The sequence below is a fragment of the Lepisosteus oculatus genome, chromosome 3 (assembly GCF_040954835.1).
Source record: "Lepisosteus oculatus isolate fLepOcu1 chromosome 3, fLepOcu1.hap2, whole genome shotgun sequence".
In the NCBI taxonomy this organism is placed as follows: Eukaryota; Metazoa; Chordata; class Actinopteri; order Semionotiformes; family Lepisosteidae; genus Lepisosteus; species Lepisosteus oculatus.
This window is the reverse complement of record NC_090698.1, coordinates 24,137,783-24,158,476: the sequence shown is the minus strand read 5'-3', so window position 1 is coordinate 24,158,476 and position 20,694 is coordinate 24,137,783. Positions and strand designations below refer to the sequence as shown.

The 20,694-nt window shown below is 36.1% G+C and overlaps 1 protein-coding gene across 1 annotated transcript in view; it reads right to left on the bottom strand.

The window, feature by feature from the left end:
• The window catches only part of pstpip2 (proline-serine-threonine phosphatase interacting protein 2), a 32,360-nt gene extending 15,572 nt beyond the window's left edge, over positions 1 to 16,788 (bottom strand). The window contains exons 1-2 of the mRNA XM_015340185.2: positions 16,553 to 16,788; positions 1,384 to 1,484 (exon numbers count right to left, since the gene is read on the bottom strand). Of these exons, the coding sequence (XP_015195671.2) occupies positions 1,384 to 1,484; positions 16,553 to 16,585 (134 nt within the window). The 5' untranslated portion in view covers positions 16,586 to 16,788. The remainder of the gene's footprint in view (positions 1 to 1,383; positions 1,485 to 16,552) is intronic.
• Positions 16,789 to 20,694: the final 3,906 nt, after the last annotated feature.

The following is a 20,694-nucleotide window of genomic DNA, read 5'->3' as shown; positions in this document are numbered from 1 at the left end:
AGCTGATATGATTTCAGAATGCAGAAGACTAAGGAAAATAGTCAGCCAGGTCTGATTCAAATTCTTGATCCTTTACTATTATACTTACATTTATTTATAAAGTTTCCCTGCGAGTAAACCTAAACCTAGAATAATATTTAGTTCCACTGAGAATCGGCCCAGTGCCAGGAACAAACCTTTGGCATTGCTGTTAAGTGATTATCTTTAATAACTGGATAAATGTAACACTGCAATTAATCAGTTTCAGCCACGGAAAAAGTTTGAACTTGTCACCCTGGCAGCTGACTTTGTCCAAAGGATAAATGAAAAACGTAACAATGTGAGGCTTTGTAATGGAACAAATGGCTACATGTGCTGTAAAAATGTAACAATGCATGTTTGTTAAATAGCAAGGAACATATGGGACTAACAGGATCTTATCACAAATAACAGGAATTATGCTAATAAGAATGCAAAAATGGAAATTAGAGGACAGTATCTTGCTTAGAGCACCCCTTTGAAGAACAGGAAGAAACAAAATACTCTGTACAATGCCATTGTATGTCGTTAGGAAGGCAAAAAAAGTATGGTTCTTACATTTCAAATGATCAATGGAGTTAATACCATTTTTTAACCATACATATCCATCCATTTATTGGTATCCTCTGTTGGGTTCTCTCTCTATATATATATATTTAGCATTTTTTGTTATGTTTGTATAGCTTAATAAGACATTTTACATACTGAATCACCACTATTAATATACAGTATGTACCAGGCATAGGGCAGTCATGATATTCCTCCACAGCTGTTAATAACTTACTGTAAAAGGATTTTATCAGCTCCAAAAAATATTTAATGACATTAAAAGAATCATTTAGGGATATGAGATGGATGAAAATCACTTACATAATATTTCAGATAACTACATTTCTGCTTTCCTCTTAATTCAATAAGTACTAGCTCAGTTGCATTTAGAATCCACCCAAAGAACACATGAATGCAATCAAGATCCGCTGATAGGGAAAAAAAAATCTTTGCTGCATAAATACATTGTTAACCGATGCTTTGCCTTTTCATTTCATTTTAAACTTTACTCTGGTTGTTAAAAATGTTAAATATGGGCTGTGCTTTCGAAACACTTTAGCTTAAGATGTTTAAATCAGGATATTTGGCCTATAAATTTAGTGATGTGGGGCATATATATCTAGAACAAATACAAATACAGACATTCACAATCACCTTATTTTGACATTTTGATATGTGTTGTAATATAAGTTATACTGCAGTGTTCATATACACTACCACAGCAGTACAGAGGAACCAGGTGTTACACCATACCATCTGTGGACAGGAAAAACATAATCGAACTGCTTTTCTCTATCAGACACTGTTGACCTTCACCTAGCTTTGATGAAGTCCTCAATTTCCTTGCAGGTTTTCTTTCCATCATTGAGACGCTGAATGATAGTGTCGTACCCTGTAGTGCTGGTGATCTCAGCATTCTGTAAAAAAAAGTAAATGACACAAGTTAAAAGTAGCCAGAGTTTAAAAATGCTTATCCTAATCCTTCTAATCCTTAGTTCCACTATTTGTTTCATTTCCCCTTTGCTATCCACTATTGAAATGTCCAAGATTGAGCACATGTAAAGTGGTTTGGTCTAACAATAGTGTCCACACAGTGTTGCTTTTAACTCTTTTCACCATAATGATGTGTCACGTAATTACATGAGACATAGGGAAGTTGGCATCTGCTGTATGAATCTGTCAGACATTGGGCCTCTTTTAAACTTTTTCTCGACAGAACATTGTATAAAAATTGATGACAATACTGGTCATTTCTTGTTTTAATAACTGACAAACTCCTTCTGACTGACAGTGTTCCTTCAAAGGAGACAAAAGATGCTTATGATTGCTGAGTTTAGTTTTTTAACTTCATAGTACAGGCTCATAATATAGACATATACAGAGCTTTGCCACTAAAACATTTTTATAGTTTTCCTGTCCCTGTACAACTCTTCCACTCTTCAGATGTACAGAAAAAGTCAGTTTTCTGTATGATGAATACGAGGTAAGAAGCAGGCACTGCTGTGTTTGTTGTCTTTTCCATTTCACGCTTAGAGTTGTATCAATGCATATTATCATCTGCAATTACTTCACTATGACAGTCCTTCAAAATCACAGTTAATTTCATAATAACTTCGAAGTGTGAAATGGTGTTTTGTAATCAGCACCTTACTAACTTTCTCAAAAGGTTTGTCCATGAATGTATCACTGTGTATGTTAGGACTCCTATCTGGCAGAGGGATGTTGTTATTGTATAATACACACTGTACATATTGTGCTTTTTATATAAAAGGGCAGACAATCTGAGGAACTTAGCTTCCCCAGGGATTTTGGACAAAAGGGGCCATTTTGGACAAGTTCACACAACACTGTTCAAAAGAAATCTAAGACAACAGAGCAACATAATATTAGGTGAATGGTGTGTCTGAACAAAATTAAGTAATGGAACAGTATTGACAGATATTAGAAATTAGTAATTAGTAAGGGAAGGGGTGTGAACACAATGTCCAGGAGTGTGCAACATAATTTACTGGAAACTGCAGTTTCTTTTTTTTTGAGAAAATATCTTGCCCTCTTACCTGCTGTTTCTTCACAGAAAAAAATACCCAAACTTCTCATAATGAAAATGGAAGACCCAACATTGTCTTTCTCATTTTAACATTGCCTGGGCATCACTAACTCCCGAGTCTTCAACTTAACGAACCAAAAGCAACTTTTAAAAATGATGCATTGGCATAAGAAACTGTGATATTTAAACATGTTGTCCATTATCTGCATTCAAGAAACCAGAAAATCATAAACTGGAGCCTATTTTAACTCTAGCTCATAATTAAAAGAAGAAGGCGAAAAAGAGAAGATGAAAACACCTAAAATGTGGCTTCCGTTTTGTAAGAGTAAGATAATAACAGTGCTCTTACTGCAATCCATGAATGTACGAGAAAAGTGATGTACAGTAGAAGAACACAATGCCTATACATTTTAGTATGTAATTTACATTTCATTTTATATTTAAATGAGGAAGAAATAAAATTAAAAGAGTAAGTTCACAATATCAAATTTGCATAATGATATGAATGTTGGAATTATTGTTGTTTCATTGTTCTGAATGATTTAGACAGGTTACTAATGTCAATAATGAAAAAAGGCATTTAATTTGTGCTTTACAGGAAGATGATGACAGGTTATAACTGAAGAGAATAATTTATCTATATTTTTCCAATATGGTGTGAAACAAACAACACAGTATATATTAAAAATAACAATACAATGTATGTAGATGCATAACACATTACAGTGACTTTACAGAAAGCTAGGAAAATAATGAAATGTCTTAATATAACAAATCTTTCCAGTTTCAAATATTTTTATCTTGGGAAGAACATTTATTATATTCTTCATTTATATGTTTAGGACTGTAGTAACATAGTGCGAAATGACTGTCAGAAACATTCCATTTTCTTCTTCTGAACAGCTACTTCGCTTAACCAGCACTTCAAAGTGATTTGAATAATTTGGAGTCAGACTTCTGTGTTTTGAAGAAAAGGGGACACGTCAGATCATTTCTGGTGCATTTATACTGAAGGTAAAAATCGGGCAATATATTCTTCACATTCTCCGTGTGGGTAAATCTGTGCAAGTGTAAATATATGGTTTTAGAAGATCCGTTAGACGAAATCATGATATCATAACCAGGGCTGAAAAAATCCTTTTAAAAAATCCTACACATGCCCAACAGAGCTGAATTTACTCTACACTGTACAAGCTCTGATGCAAAACAGAACTAGAACATGGAAAATTAACTAGAAAAAATTAGGAAAAAATGGACAAAATGGAGCTTGTATGAGGGTGATGAGTGGAGATAGGATGGAGACCGCATTCCCCAGAGAAAAATGGGGAAAGATCTGCCATCCTCTGTCACCTGTCCAACTGGTGGAACACAACTGATCGGGTGATATTTAAAAACCAGGAAGCTGTGGATTTCAGGTGAGCAGTCATCCTCTGTTATTCACAAGATCAGAGCCAATGAACTGAATGGCAGATGGGCAGACTCATCTACCAGACAAACGATAGAGCAAAACCGATAAAGCAAATTTGACCTTTATTTTTGTTGTATATTATTTATGGAGTGTAGAATTTTCAGAGAGAGACTTTGGGTTCTCAACAGGGAGTTTTGGTGGTGGAGCTGGTAAGCACCTTAGCTATCTGGTCATTTACAGAGAGTGACACCAGAATAAGTAAGGTTTAAGGTTGGAGAAAGTCAAGCTTTTTTGTTTTGCTGAGCTGGAGCTTTTTTATTTAACGGCTACAAATGTGTGTCTGTTTACCAAGTCTAATTAAGAGGCCCGCTATGGTACACCACCCCCGGAATGTCACAGGTTCTATTTTAGTTCAAGTAAGAAATATAAAGCAGCACAGCTACTTTCTGTCATTGTGATAGCATTGACCTGAAATGGCTCAAGCTGCTTAATAAACTGAAAATATTCTCAGTACAGGCATTCTGTATTTCATACACATGGAATCACAAATTAATGTCCATAGACAACTTCATTACAACAACCAGAGCCATAACAATACTACAATTACTACTACTAAACATAAATGTTAGACAAATCATTTATTATCCAGCGGAAAGAACATTTTGAACATTTGGTTAATGTTCATGCCAAATTAAAACAGATATACAGGTGCTTAGAGTGACCTGTTAAAAAGGGATTTGGGTTTAATACAGCAGAATCCTTAAAAAATACTGCACTGCATGAGACTACTGCACCTGAAATGTAGAATTTAGTTCTTTGAGTTCGCATTTTTTTCCCCACAGAAGAATATGCCATAGACCTACACTGTTATTTATGCTGAACTCAATTTTAGTTTTTTAATAGTGACACCTTGCATTTTAGATGAGTTGTACCTGATATCAGTTTGACGTATCATACTGCAGGTATTCCAAATATGAAATTATATGCAATATGTTTGTCTGAAGGAGCATTAGAAACTCCATCTTCTTGAACTCTAAGCCTTTTCCTTATATTGTGATATCAGCCCGATTGACAAGGAATACTTGTGAAGATAATGAAAAATGACCTCTCAGAAAGTGCTATGACACAAGATGCTTTAAAAGCATGCAGAAATGTACTAAATACAGTAAATGTTCCAGAGTAGAAGCAAAAATGTACATCAACACAAAAGTTACAAATCCGTTTCTTTTCAACCTGTCATTGACTGTACTAGAAATTATCTGAACTGAAAAAAATAGTATGTCTTAGCACTTCTGGGCAAAAGGCTCACCACAATTTAACGCTGAGCACGATTTTATAGAACTGACTTTGCAGTGCTGTAGATGCTGCAGAGGATAAGGCTGTGTCTATTAGCAACACTTTTGTGCTTCTGTAATGTCTCCTATGTTTGCTGCAACATGGGGATTCAGTTATGCCTGACAAAAAAAACAATAAACAATGAGGCATATTAGTAGTTTTGAATTTCTAAGTGCCAAAGAAAATGGCCATGTGTTGTGCGAGTTGGAACTAAAACAATAAGAGATAAAGGAAGTCTATTAACATTGTTCGGTGTTGCTTACTGACCAGGTCACTTCCTCTCTATGTTGCTTGAGTTTAACTCATCATGATCAAAAGGCCTGATTCTAGCAGGCAACACTCCACTGTGGCTGCTACTGTTTAACTGACAATGAGGTGACAAGATGAACATGCCTTCGTTGTAAAAAGAGACCACCAATGAGAATTTTCCCATAAATTGCGTGACATGGTTTGTTGAGGACACAGAGTATGCACTCAGTACTCAGACAACCCTTTTGTCTTATTTGGGTTTTATTCATTCACTGTCCATTTTCACATTAGTTTCCATTAGACAGACAGCTGCGATTACCCTGCATTCCAGCAAAATCTCAGGACACAGTGAGTGCTCACTCAAACATTTCTAAGACAAAACAACATTCAAAAGTGGGCTGTTCTGTCCTTAGTCCAGATCTAAATCCTAGATTAATGATTAGGTTTAGAATTTAGAATCAGAACCCCAAATCTAGGTTGATGGGCCTATCCAAAAACCTGGTCATTAACCAGTGACTAAATGTGTCAAGTAGTGCTGAAGAACTTCAGCAACATAAGGTTTGATTAAAATCACTTTCTCTCCCTGATGGTGTGCAACTGTTACAGTACATAACACATACTGTATCCATTATTTATTAATACCTTGAGCTTCAGGTGGTGACAGTAGTTCACAATCAAATATAGCAACTGAAATTAATTGTGCAGTCTCTTGGCCCTAATGAATGATTTACATAACTACTGTAGTACAGAAACAGATTATTATTTTTTTTGCAGAAATTCACATCTTATAATGATGCACATATTGTTTCCATCCAGGTACACATCGAAGTTTTGCAGATGAGTATAAGAGCATATTTGTAACACATATTTGTTTTTAACTTCCTGTTATTGAAGTGCACTAATAGGTCATTTTGTTTTACACACAACACTGTTACTTAGTTTTCAGGTTCAATGCCATTTTCTAAACCTCACTCCTGCTCTCAGTGAATGAGCTCCCACTTGCTGTGCTGATTTGGAAAAGGCTGTTTCATTTTTGAATTTGCAGTTACATATCTAAAGGAAAAAATGCACTTTTTGCCCGTGAGATTACATAGGGGATTGTGATATGTGAGATTAATATGACTTTTATTTTTGTTGTATCCTACATGCAAAACAAAACAGTAAAATACAAAGAATTACAGTACAATTACACATACAGTCTTATGGTCACACTTTAAAAACTTGAAGGTTTACCCTACCTGGCATTAAAAATAGTGATAGATCAAATTGTTGATAAATGTCTGTTTTTATTACTTAATCTATTTTAACATGGCACTTGTTAGTTTAACAAAAAAAGTGCTTAAAACCTTCAGACTAAAAAAAATCAGACTAACGTTCTGCATTCCAGTAGAGAAACTGTATTCTTTACAACTGTATTTTCTACAATTTAGGGGAAAAAAATTAAAGAAAACACATAGGTAAATTAATATATTTTTAAATAGATCTACAGAAATCCGTTGGAGATAACAACATTATTTCAGGTTATCGCTTATAGTTTGTATTTTGAACTCAGTCAAGGTTTATTGTATTCATTTTATTCTAAACAACATGTAAAGAGTACAATACCACAATTACATTTTAAATGTCTCATTCATTTCTAATCTTTCCAGTTCAGATGAGTTAAGGTAAGGCTAAAATTGTAGCTAATGCTAACTTTTTTTCTGAAAGTTAAACAAGAAAACATGTCAGAACTTTTATTAAAAACTAAATGGTTGACTCCACCTAAATCAAATAAAATAACAGCTTCTTAGTTCAAAGCAATTTATCCTTGAATTACATTGTTCCAGACACAGAGATAAATAATGGTTACCTGATGTAGATATCAAGACTGAGATGAAAGTTATTTTTTTTAGATAAAGTACAGTGAGCAGCACAGTACTTTAATATGCAGTTATTAAATACTGGCACAACTTCACGATAAGGCACACTTTTACAGGATCTATATGTTGTGCTCTATTTAAGTAGTAGTTATTCAAGTTTAAATTAATGACAATTTTATTGAACAGAAACAGGAATTGTAGATGAAGCCATCTATACCGAGGCAATACTAACAGAAGGTTTTACTTTTATTGTCTGATTTTGCTTTCTGCGAGTCACACTTCAGAATCTACTGTCACTGTTGAATGCTAGCTTTCCAGATAATATGCCAAAGAATAGTTGTTGATGAAATCTCTTTCTGAACCAGGATTATATAAAGTCCATATCAATTAATGCAATCAGTGTCTTGAATGCATTGAAAATACGACTGTATACTACTGCTTAGTAGGGCCTACACAATGGTTTCCTTTTTAGTATTGCTATGCTATAGCAGGAACACTTTTTCAACATGCCAAATGTGTCCCAAGATTTCATACCTCATACCTTTTGCAAACAGATACAATCAAATGACATTATGGATGGTGATGTATACCTTTAAAGTGTAGATCTCTGATGGTTTTCCAGTGTTTAGCATCCAAATGATCTAAGTTAATTTTTCTGTTACAGTCAACTTAAATAATTGAACTACCACCCAAAATTAGACAATAAAACATCAATTTCTCTCCTCTGTCGTTTAAACCATCAAAGTCAGACATGAATACAGTACCTTCTTGAAATGTTACATACACCACGTTTTAAAAGGTTTTAAAAGGTTTTTCGGTAATTATGATTGTGTTGGGTGTTAACACCCAGGGGCATCAGCTTTCAAAGGACAGGAAGTGTCTTATATTATTTTGACGCACTGTTGCCCACATCTTGTAGTCATCACCAACAAATTGTTCATACTCTTGAAACTTGTGAGGAAAAGGACACAATATATAATATAAAAGAATCCAGCCCTTACATGACTCATCATTGTTTGATATTGTAGATGGTTTCAGACCTGACTATTTAAATAGTGTGTTGCCTGAAGTAACAGATCATTTAAGCAGTGAAGTAAACTTGGTATTTAGAAAATAACTCTAAGGCAGTTGATGACAGACTATTAAAATTTACATCTTCATCTGAAATTACCATATTTTCATAAGATTACATGTTTCTTACCCGGCATGTTTCTTTCTGATTTGTTTTTTTTTACCATTCACTTGCTTGTTTTTACTGTTAGGAACCACAGTCTGTTACGGATACCCTCTTATTTCTTTTGAAGTAAGAAGTGGTATGTTATTATCTTTTTTCAGAGGAACTCAGCATGTACCAATACAAATTTGCAGTTCTTCTTAAGAAGAAAAAATGTCACAAAAAACTTCAGTGATTCTTCCTTCTTTCAAAAGTGACAAGGGAACAATTTACAATATGTACAATTCGACTAAGAGGAACTAACACCCAATTACACACTCAATGCTTACCAATAATTCATGACAGGGTTGAGTCCTGACTAACTGTATTAACACCAGTAAGTTTTACAACCACTCTTAAAAAGCTGAAAATCTGGTGTTTCAGCTCAAATGATTCCATTGTGATAATACATAACCTTTGAGCTTTAAATCCTTACTTCACATGTGGGGCTGACTTTGCCCACTGTACGTGTGAAGATGAAACATGCTTAATACTAATTAGGTTATCAATTCATAAGAGGCAAGAGGGTAAATAAATCTAAGTATTTTGTCATACTCAGTCTTTAAACTTAACATCTTGAAAATCAGCTTTCCTACTATACCATGTGATATCTTTTGGAGGGTTTTAAGAGACAAGGAAGTATTTGTTATCCCTTTGTTAAATTATGAGGATATTGGTTATAATCAGCTAAGTCAGTTATATTTCCAAAATGTATTATATTTTTAATGAAGTCTTATGTCATTCCTTAAACCAATGAGAATGACTGAATTAGTCATTTGAAAAGTTATAATGACTATAATATATTTAGATAGTTCAAATCAAGTGTTGGTAAGTATGCAGGTCGCACACAAAAAAATAGTTATGTGTAGTAGCGTGAGTACTTATTGAATAAATACTGTATATGAAGTACAAAGGCACACTTCATACTAACTACTGATTCTCATTTTATAATCATTCCTGCACTACATAAACTGTAGCAGTTACCAGCAGTCACTACACAGTTATTTAAGTAGTTATTTCTACTTATAAGGAAAAGTATACAAATGGAAAGTGTTTTTTCTTAGAGTTCTGAGAAGTCATAATGTATTTGTCAGCGTCCCTAAAATAAAGAAAGCACGGCCTATAAAGAATAACAGATATGTCCTGATACAAATGAAGTAATTATAGCAGTTTCACAAGAAAACTAAATTACATTCTAACCAGTTCTATTCATTTTCACAGAGAAATCTCAGAATGAAACTAAATAAACAAAATCATTGCCCAGCTCCAAAATGTTAGAAAAAGGCTTGAGCTATATTTAAAAAATGGGGAGGGAACTTCAGGAACAAGAAACATAAATATTGAGCAAATTAGTTTGTTCTGAAGTCCAAATATCAAGGGGAGATTTAAGGACATTTCTCATTCAAGCCATTTAAGTCATTTGTAATGATGTGAATTACTTATATCACTCAATTAAACACATGGCAAAGAGGACCTTTTTCAAGAACTGTAACAAAGAAAACCTCACAGAAAGCACAGCGTGCTATCCAGAAGATGTCTTCATTACATAAATAATTATTCAAGTCACAGCTACAAGTACAAAACACAAGACATTGCTGGTCTGAAATTTCTTCTACTTACAAGAAGAAACTATGAATTGAATATAACTACTAACAACATACTGTAACAGATACTGGATATAGTTACTCAAAAACATTTTAGCACTACAATTCATACATTTTTTTCTTTAGATGGTCCAGTGCAATATACACTCAAAACAAACAATGATATGTAAATAAAAACATTTAAATGACACATAAGTGGAAATAACTAGTGATTAGAGCTGTACAAAAATAACTGAAGTGAAAAGGCTTCAAAGCATCACACTTCTCCTGTTTGTTAGGCAATATGATAATTGTCCATTTGGACTTCAGATAATTAGAGAGCCAGTACAAAGAGCTTATCTGCCAAGATAAAGCAGAAAATTCCCAGAATGGAAGTTCTTATACAAGCACACATGACAGACCTCATCAGACCTTGCATGAGTTCTTCTTTTCCTTATCAATTGCATGCTTACCACAGTTTGTCATTTTCCTGTTATTAACGACCTATCATCTCTCATATCATACTACAAAACTTTCAATTGCACTTCCTCTTTTGGCTACACTGTATATATACCTGAAGAAGGTGGGTCTACCTTGTCTTTCTCACACCTGAAGAAGGCGTTACAGCCGAAACGTTGTGTTTTCTCTCTTCTTTTTTTAGCATGGAATAAACCTACTACTTGTTCCTTTAAAATCTTCATAGTTTTGTGTGTGCAAGTAAACTAAATTCATAAACAAAAACATGAATGGAGGAACAAAACAATAATAATAATACCACCACCAAACATTTAGTTGTGTTGTGTTTTATCACTTTTTTTCTCTTTGATATAGGAACGTTTTTCACAAATTGCTTTTGCAGTCCCCAAACCTGCATGTGTAGGCACGCAAATTTTACAAGGCATGATGCATGAAGTATGTTGCTTAAAAAAAGTAAAGATTCCCATTACAAAGGCAAATTTCAGCGTCTGTCCCTTCATCATGCAAAACAGATTTCCTTTTGCATAGATACAGTACTGTACAACACACAAATTCTTACTGTTCATTTCCGTGCCGAGTCAGCTCTGTTAACAAGAATTGATCCATTTATCCATTTTTTAAAAAGAGCTAAGAATGTAACAAAAGAACATTAGAGGTTACAAACAATCTTGCCGATCTAGTCCATTTGGTAGTCATTGGTTAATTGATCCCAGGATCTCATCCTGCAGTTTTGTTGAAATAAGAGTTCTGGCTTTAACAGCATGGCTGGTTAACCTGTTCCCCACTCGTACAACCCTGAAAAAGACTGTCAAATAATAATAATAATAAATTCTAAATACTGTCACACTTTTAAATTTGTGCTAAATTGAACATGACAAACAGTAGAAAAACATATACAGAAATGAGGAAAATATCACATATTCTGCGAATAGAAATCTGCTTCACCAATTACAAAATTGCTCAACAACCTATTTAGAAGCAAATTCCATTAACTAACCTTCTGTCGTGAATATCACAATCAAGTATCCTTGATTGGCCAGCTGCTACCAGAGTTGCTACAACTGACCTCTTTTTTAATCTTTTCTGTTACACACACACTTTATTTTGTAAACATTTAATTTCTCAAGGGTCTGAGATGGGACCACCTGAAAAAAGCTGAACTCCTCTCCTGCTTCCTGGTCAGGAGTTTGACTTGCCAAAATTGGCTAAAATAATAGCAGTCTATGCCCTAATACAGCAAATGCAAGGTACGAAAACAGAGATGGGAGCCTTGAACCTCCTGAATTCTAGTAAAGGCTGAGATCCTAATGCTCAGACAATAATATTGATTCTCTAAATTGTACTTGGGAGAACAGTGAGCAGAAAATAAAATATTCAATCACATGCAGCAAAACTGGAACAGTATTCAACTTGACAACAGATCAAGACAATTAATAATCAGATTATGAGTTCCACAGAGGACTCTGAACATGATTATCAAGTTAGATTCCTGAACACAGAGATCCCTGAGAGTTTTCCAGATCTGGTACAACGAACGTCTTTCAGTAATTTGGTAAAAATTGTAATTAAGACTTTGATGAGGTACGATTTGAATAGAGAGCATTAATAGGGTAACTTGCCTAGCAGAGTAGAACAACATCCCTTCCATAAGAATATAATTGGTATAAAAGTGTGCAAGCCATCTTTTCTGCAAAATAAAGAGACCTGTAATTGTATCGAGCAGTACATTTTGAATTCCTATACTAGGGTCAGGGGGTGAACTATCCTATATTGGTTTGTTGGGGATCCAGAGCCTATTGTGACAAGAAACAGGCACATGGCAGAGTACACCCTGGACGGGACACCAGTTCATCGCAGGACAGACACAACACACTCACATCCATATCAGGGCCAATTTTTCCCAGAAGCCAATTAGCCCACCAGTATGTTTCTGGACTCTGGAAGGAAACACACACACATGGGGAAAACACACAAATTCCAAACAGACAGCACCAAAGTCCGGAACTAAACCCAAGGAACCAGCACTTTGAGGCAGCAATGCTAACTACTGCGTCACCATGCTACCCAACACCGCAGTATGCTAGTTCTTTTTTATGCACTTTGACAAAGTCCGTTACTTTTTCAAACATTTACATACATTTGCAATACCTTTACTGCCTTTGTCAAACATACAAGATGAGTACTGGTGTTTTTTTGAATTTTTTGATTACTGAACTAGCTACTTAAGAACAAGACTCTATAAACACTTAGGGTTTTAAAACAGTAACACTTTAGTAGGGTCATAGTGAATTCATGAATAAAACCCTCATAATTCATAAGACAAGACAGGAATATTAATACAATGTGAATAAACTCACAATAATAAGAGTAATAATAATAAGTGACCCTCACTAATAATTGATGGTATAGTTTTAATCTGAAGACCTGTATTTGTCAGTTATACATATAGTACTTTATTAATGGCTACTTCATTGTTGATAACTGTTATACACTTAGAAATTGTGATTTAGAGCACCCTTAAAAGTATTACCAAACAATGCCTTCCTGATGATATGTACTTTTTTACATGAGTTAGTACTTTTCTAAATCCGAATAAATACCGTGTGTACCGCATTAGACATATAATTTTCTTTCCAATCTTCAACAATTTTGTTAATATGAATATAATAAAGAAAACAAATCCAATTTGGAAAACAAAACTTACATCTAGCAAACAACATGAAGAAATGAGAACTGAAATCTAAGATGTCCAGTGAAACATGATGACTTTTACTCTTAATGTTTACTTCTATTTAATTTTTTTTTGCAGTCCAAAAGGCTGAGCAACAGCACATCAGTATTCCATCGCTTTACCTTGTAATATTTTGGAACGGTACTTTGTTGATATTTTTAAATTGGCTATTTCGGTAATGCTCAGCAGAACCCATGGAAATTGTTAAATCAGATTCCAGTCCTCATAAATTATAACATGTACAGAACCTGAAGTGGGGTTAAAATGTAGAAGAAATGAGGCCAGAAATATTTGTTCCTTAAAAGTAAAAAAGGGGTCAATAGTGCCTAAACTAGAGAATAAGCCCTATCTCATGTTTACAGAACGTGAAACATTAACTTGTTCAAGATTTCATTGTGTAGTTTCCTTTTCTGTGTAGTGTATTTGATATAATCTTTTAGAGGTTTCAGATTGCTGTATTTGTAAGGTAACTTGTACTACTTAAAGAAGTAGACTGTTAATAAATCTATAGTTGTGAACAGTTATAGAGGTGCTCGAGTAGAAATTATGTTACATAAGAACTGGTAGACACATAACATACTGATAAAAATACTAATGTGTACACATAAACTGTGTTACCACCTTCTAGCCTGAACTCAACATACAGTATGTCAGAAGCAAACCAAAGCTGCACCTGATTTTTGCTGCTTTAAGTAAAGCTGCTGGACTAGGGGGTACAGTAGCACTCTTCCTTTTTGTTCAAAATTTCCAAACCAGTACTCCAAAACTGGTGGACAAGGACACTGTGTGGTAGGTGGTGCTGTCCTTTACATGAGACACTGAACCAAGGTCCAGAGTACTTGCCTTTTAAGATGTCATTGCGGCATTCTTAACATTCCCCTTGAATTTAATTGGCAAAGTCACTTCTCACTTCTCCACCTGACCTGCTGTGCAGTCACACATGGTGGTGCACTTCAGTGAATGAAGGGGGTCCATTCATGCACGTAAAGCATTGTGTGGAAGTGTATTAGGACTCAGTGCGGTGACTGTGTTACAGAAGTGATGTCGTCCCCTTGAAAACTAGATTGTTTCGATTTCTACTCTGGGACACATCTTGGTCTCTTGGGGACGGGGATTGTCAACTGTCCAATCAAATCCAGCTTTAATATAAGATAATCCTTCTGTTTATATAGCGCTTTTCTGGGCACACCACTCAAAGCACTTTCGAGGTAATGAGCACATACCCCCACCACCAATGTGCAGCACCCACCTGCAGCCGTTGTGCACCAGTGCCTCATCACACATCAGCTATCAGTGGGGAGGAGATCAGAGTAATGAAGCCAATTCATAGATGGGGATTATTAGGAGGCCATGACTGGTAAAGGCCAATGAGAAACTTGGCCAGAACACCACGGTAACACCCCTACTCTTTTTGAGAAACACCTTTGGATTTTTAAGGACCACAAAGAGTCAGTTGGTTTTATGTCTCATTCGAAGGATGGCACCCTTTTTCCAGTATAGTAGTAGTAGTGTTACACTATACTGGGGCATTAGGACCCACACAGAGCGCAGGGTGAGCGCCACCTACTGGCCCCACTAACACCTCTTCCAGGAGCAACCTTAGCTTTTCCAGGTCTCCATCCAGATACTGGTCAGGCCCACACCTGCTGAGCTTCAGTGGGCTGCCATTACAAGGTTGAGTTACAGGGTGATATAGCTGCTGAGCACAGCTCCATGCATTACGTATGCAAGATATTTATAATAAAATGTATTATGTCAGATCTAAAGCCATTTACATCACTGTAACTTACCATACCCTGTCAGCAATTACCCTCTTACCATGGTTCTAATGTGAAGTTCCTTAAAGAATCACAATGAGTTAGAGTCTAACCCATCAGATTGAAATTACACGACGGAGGGAGCCAATTGACTTGAACAACATGTGGGAGGAAACTGGAGTTAGCCCACACAAAGCAGTGGTGAACATGCAAACTCCACACACATGGATTTAGACTTCAACCCAAAATTTTGGAGCTGTGAAGCAACAGTACTACCCGCTGTGCAGTCCATGAAAATCCACATGTGTTACAATTGCAAAATAATTAATTCTACTAATTACTATGAAGCAAATGAGCTGCAAAAAATAGGCATGTGAGTGATACATTAAATTTTTCATCAGTAAACGTGAACAGTTAAATGATGAGAATAAAGGCTTGGGTTATACCTAGAAAGTTAATTACTAAGAAAAAGATAAAACATAAATAAAAGACTCGTATGGGCATATTTAGGATTGGAACACTGTTGGATACTGAATATACTGTATAAAATGACCTTTTTAAAGGATGTAAGACAGTTGTGATTTGGTATTACCTAAACCGTGTTTTCCTTTCATGTCTCTCTGCAATAGCCTTGTTGCATATGCGGGTCATAATTTCAAACTCCAGGTCACCTTGTTCGTGAAGTGTAAGGTTTGTGCAATGTGAAGTGAGAAGTGAGCGAGGCGAAGTGAAGAATTTGGTAAAGGATCCTAGAGTGTTGTATCTACCTTTTCCCAATCTACAGTAACATTTCAGCAACTCCAGCAGACAGATTATCTTCTCTCGTTGTGTGCCAGCTCCATAAAGAAAAATATTTTCAAGCTGAATCATTAGCTCCGGGCACAAAACAGAAACAAGCAAGACGGTGAGCAGCAAATTATTTCTATATGCAATTTTAGAGGAGGATGTTAAATAATATCAAATACATATAATCTATATAGAATCTGTGAATAAAAGCGCCAGACTTTTAAATAAAGTCCCACAAAAAGTAATATGGAACAAACACATACGAATATGTTTCAAGCAGGTTAATAGGTTTTGCATATTTACTGAAGAAAATGCATAAAAGCTTTCTTTCGCCGATATCATTAGAAATTAGAAATAATAAATCACAATTTTCTTTTCACCTTCAGTTTCATTAACTGAACGTACGCAGAGGTCAACTGCCAAATCATTTCCCGACTGGTCAACTTGGCAACACATTTTAAAGTGCAATAAAGTGCTTGACAAAAGTATTACAGAATCGACAGTCATTTGGGTTTAAGTAAAGAACATAAATCCACTTACCCAGAAATTGCCTTTAAAGTGTAATTCTTTCATTTTGATTTAGATGTCAAAAGAAAAAGGTAACTCTTGTATCTTTTCATGTATGTGTTTCCTTTTATGTAACAGTAGCCGTTACAGTTCCCTTTTATGTAACAATGCAAAGGGAATAGGATTTTAATATCACAGCCAAGGAAATATTTCTGCTCCGTTTAAGGAGTGAGCTCTTACTGTAGCAGTAGTTCCTCAAACTGTTTTCTTTTTAAACCGTATTTCCGGGTCCTAAAGTCCGTCACAGCAGTAGTTAATAATAGTGATGGCACACCGACACGCAATTTCTTAAATTAGAAACCCATATTCAAAACTCTTGCATACAGTTAGGCTTCACAGTGATTCTCGAGAACAGGTTAAAGCTATTTTTTTCTTAACCAAGTTCTAATTGATCAGATTCAGAGTTTTAAGTACATCTAAGGAATTAATTGTTAATTTTACATAAATGCTGAGCTCCTTGTAGAATTTTTATAGAGAAATTTGAATATAGTTACTTACAAAGAATATGTCCACCCTGTGAGTCAAACAAAACGCATGTTATTTACTCTTGAAGTGTTTCATATTAATAACAGTTAAAGAATGAAGTGTAATACTATTTTTGTAAAAATCTGTTCCATGCCACATCCAAACCTTTACCTCAAAATATTTTTGGTATCAAATCTGAAAATCATAATATATTTATTATTTTACAAAAACAATTTGAGAGTTTATCTGCATTCTACAAGATAATAGTTTTGATGTACTGACAGCAGATGAAGTCAAACGTGACTGGGTAACAAAAAGGTATCAAAGTACACAGTGCTGGCATGACACTGCACTTCTCTATCAAGGTATTGTTACTCCTACTTTCCCATCCCTTACATTTTCCCCATTTATATATCGTTTTTAAATTGTTTCATAATGCAAATAACTGTGCATGTGGGGATATGAAAACAAATGAGAACTTTATAAAGGCTTTTATTGGTAATGTTTTTTTTTCTAGATCACCATAATATCTTCTGTACTGAACAAATAGACTTTTACATTTAAATTCGTGACTTTCCCTTTGGGTCTCTGTTATTTTTTCTCTGTTTCCTGTTCTTCTTCATATATTGTATCAGTAGTTCACTAATGGAAAGGGAATTACATTTTAATATTACATGGAATATAATATTCCAAGAGAGCTGCTGCAAGGGTGAAGATGGAGAGATGAGAGGAGTGTGAGAGAAACACCCAAAGGAATGTCCAGAAGATGAGACAGTGTATATATAGAAGAGAAGAATTAATCAAGATAAGGATCTTCTGTTATACACTCCATGTAGTTTTTTTCCAGAGAAACATAACCCTTAGTGCAATCCTTAATAGTCATGTGTGTCACGGGAGTCGGTCCCGTGTAGTGTGTATTTAGGACCCTATGCAGATGGTATAATACGGAAGTGGCTGGAGCAGGGCTACAGGGAAAACACGGTGAGGAGTAGAAGGGATGGCGAACAGGGGGCGGTGCTGACAGTGATCAGGTGCAATGGGGGAGAGCAGGCAAACAAGTCCAAAAACAATCCAATGTAGGAAATCCGGGAGCAGTCCAAAATCCCAAACCAGGTGATCCATCCAAGACGAGACGAGAGTAAAAACAAGAACAGGATCTGGGACTATGAAGTAAAAAACGGAATGATGAGGCCAGGCGCTCCGAGCCCCGGATTCAGCTAAGTCAGGATTCCAACCAGTGTCACGGATGTTGGAAGGGACGAACCATGGAATGGCAGGAGAACGGAAAAAGACCCTATGAAAGGTGGCGGAACGGGGAGTTAGCCCGGGTTCAGCAGTGCAAAGAGTTCTGGAGTGCCGTATAGAAACCTATGCCCTCAGGCCACAGACAGAGCAGCGACCTGGTGCTAGGTGGGTCTCAGGACATCTGAACGTCAATGCTGAGCGAAACAGAATAAGTGACCCGGAAATATATAACCCCAGAGAGAGAGACACCGGAAAGAGAGGAAACCACAGGAAACTAGGGACAGGACAGAGAAGGAGCCTACAGTACATATAATATTCGGCATTTTTCTACATTAATGTTAATTTGAACGTTTTTTTTCTCTGTGCAACAGCATGGAGAAAATAATGGTAACTTAGAATCGGTGAATGCAAAACAATAGTATACTTTGCACATTTCGCGTGGTAATTACAATCAGGTGATTGAATAATTGGGTAATAAGTAAATAAGTAAAGGCCTGAGTCTGGATAACTTTGTCTTATACAGTATAATGGCTAGAAACTTTGGGAGTTTGATCTGCCCTTAACAAGTTAGTGGAACAACCTCAAATTTCAGTGGACTTAAAAAAACAGAGTAGTTGATGCTGATCAGTCTGGGCAGAGTTATAAAGCAATTTCTATACATTTGGAGCTCTATCCATCAGCTGTCAGACAGATGTCAACAAATGGTGTCGTTACCCAATACCAGTCATCCTGCCAAGATCTTCCCAAGAGCAAGCAGCTAAATAATTTAAGAATCCTAGTGTCACATCTAGGGATCTGCAGGCCTCTCTGTAGCCAGTGTCAGTGTGGCCAAAAAGCTTCCTTCCAACAAAAGAAATTCATTCTGACCATCTAAGCATCGTGTTGGAAAATTCATAGCTTGGGGCTGATTTGTTGCCTCCGGATTCAGACAGCTTGCAATCATCGATGGAACCACGATATCTATATTTATGTTTAGTAAATTAAAGAGCAGAATAACAGGTCATTCATTCGTCAACTGAAGCAGAGCCGAAATAAGGTCATGCAGCAAGAAAATGCCCCTAAACAAACGAGCAATAGCAAAAGAAGAAAGTTTGCATTTTGGATGGGGCATGTCAAAGTATGGATCTAAAACCACAATGAAATGTTAGGGTAGAGTCGGAAGCAAACTCTTCATGCAAAGAAACCATCAAATTTCACTGACCTGAAGCATGTAAGGACAAATGGGCCAACATTCCTGAAAACTGATGCAAGAGACTGATAAAAAGTTGCAGGAAATGTCTAATGTTGCTCAAGGAGGTGCCACCAGTTACTGTGATAACTTACTTATTCACATTAGGATATTTTCTATAAAATAATTTTGTTAATTAAATAATCCACACATTTCTTATGTCTTTGCATTATACATTGATTTCAGGTTATCCATCCATACAGTTTCTAGCTACTTTATCCAATTCAGGGTTGCAGGGCAACCAGAGCCTATCCTGGTAATCAGTGGGTATAAAGCAAGATAAACCCTGAATGGAATACAATTTAATCGTACGGAACACACAGATATAAACATACACACAACGGGGCCAATATTCCTAGAAGCCAGTTAACCCACCAGTATGTTTTGGACTCTGAGAGGAAACCAGAGCACCCAGAAAAACCCCACATGAACATGGAGAGAACTCTCAAATTCCACACAGGTAGCACCCCAGGTCTGGAACTGAACCAAAGGCCCTACCACTGTGAGACAGTAATGCTAACCACTGCACCACCACACTGCCCACGTAATTATGTTAAGTCTAAGAGACTATGAGCCAGACTAGAGGGCTCACAAACCTTTTTCTCCATGGAATTGTAGTATTTCATAGGCTTTTATTGTAACCACTGCTAACATTGCTTGTTAAAAAAATTCCGTAATGCAGTTAAACAAGATATACTCTTTCTAAATCCATGTTATCTGTGAAAATATGATTAAAATGGATATAACACTGTTTTTTTCTAATTAGTATGACCCCAGTCCAGAGTACCTGCTTGTAGATTCTTGTTAAAGTATTGTATAACATCCTTCATTTCTTTAAATACTATAGCAGAAAAAGCTAAAGTACTGTCGGCGCATAGCTGTATCTATACTGATGGAAAAAAGAAATGCAACATCTCCTACTCCACACCTATCCCATCTATGTGGAACAGGCTGAAGAGTGACTCATCCATGAAGAGGATCTGTTGCCACTGCTGATGAGTCCATCGCAGCCTCTGTCTGGCCCAAGCCAGGTGGCTGTCATCTAGGAGATGTGAGCAGAGGGGCTCTAACAGGTCGCCTTCCTCTAAGGCCAGCAGCATGGAGCCTCACTGTCCTGTCACTGACGCAAGCAATGTGTCTGCTGGCAGTTTCAGCAGCAGTGTGGGTGGCAGATCTG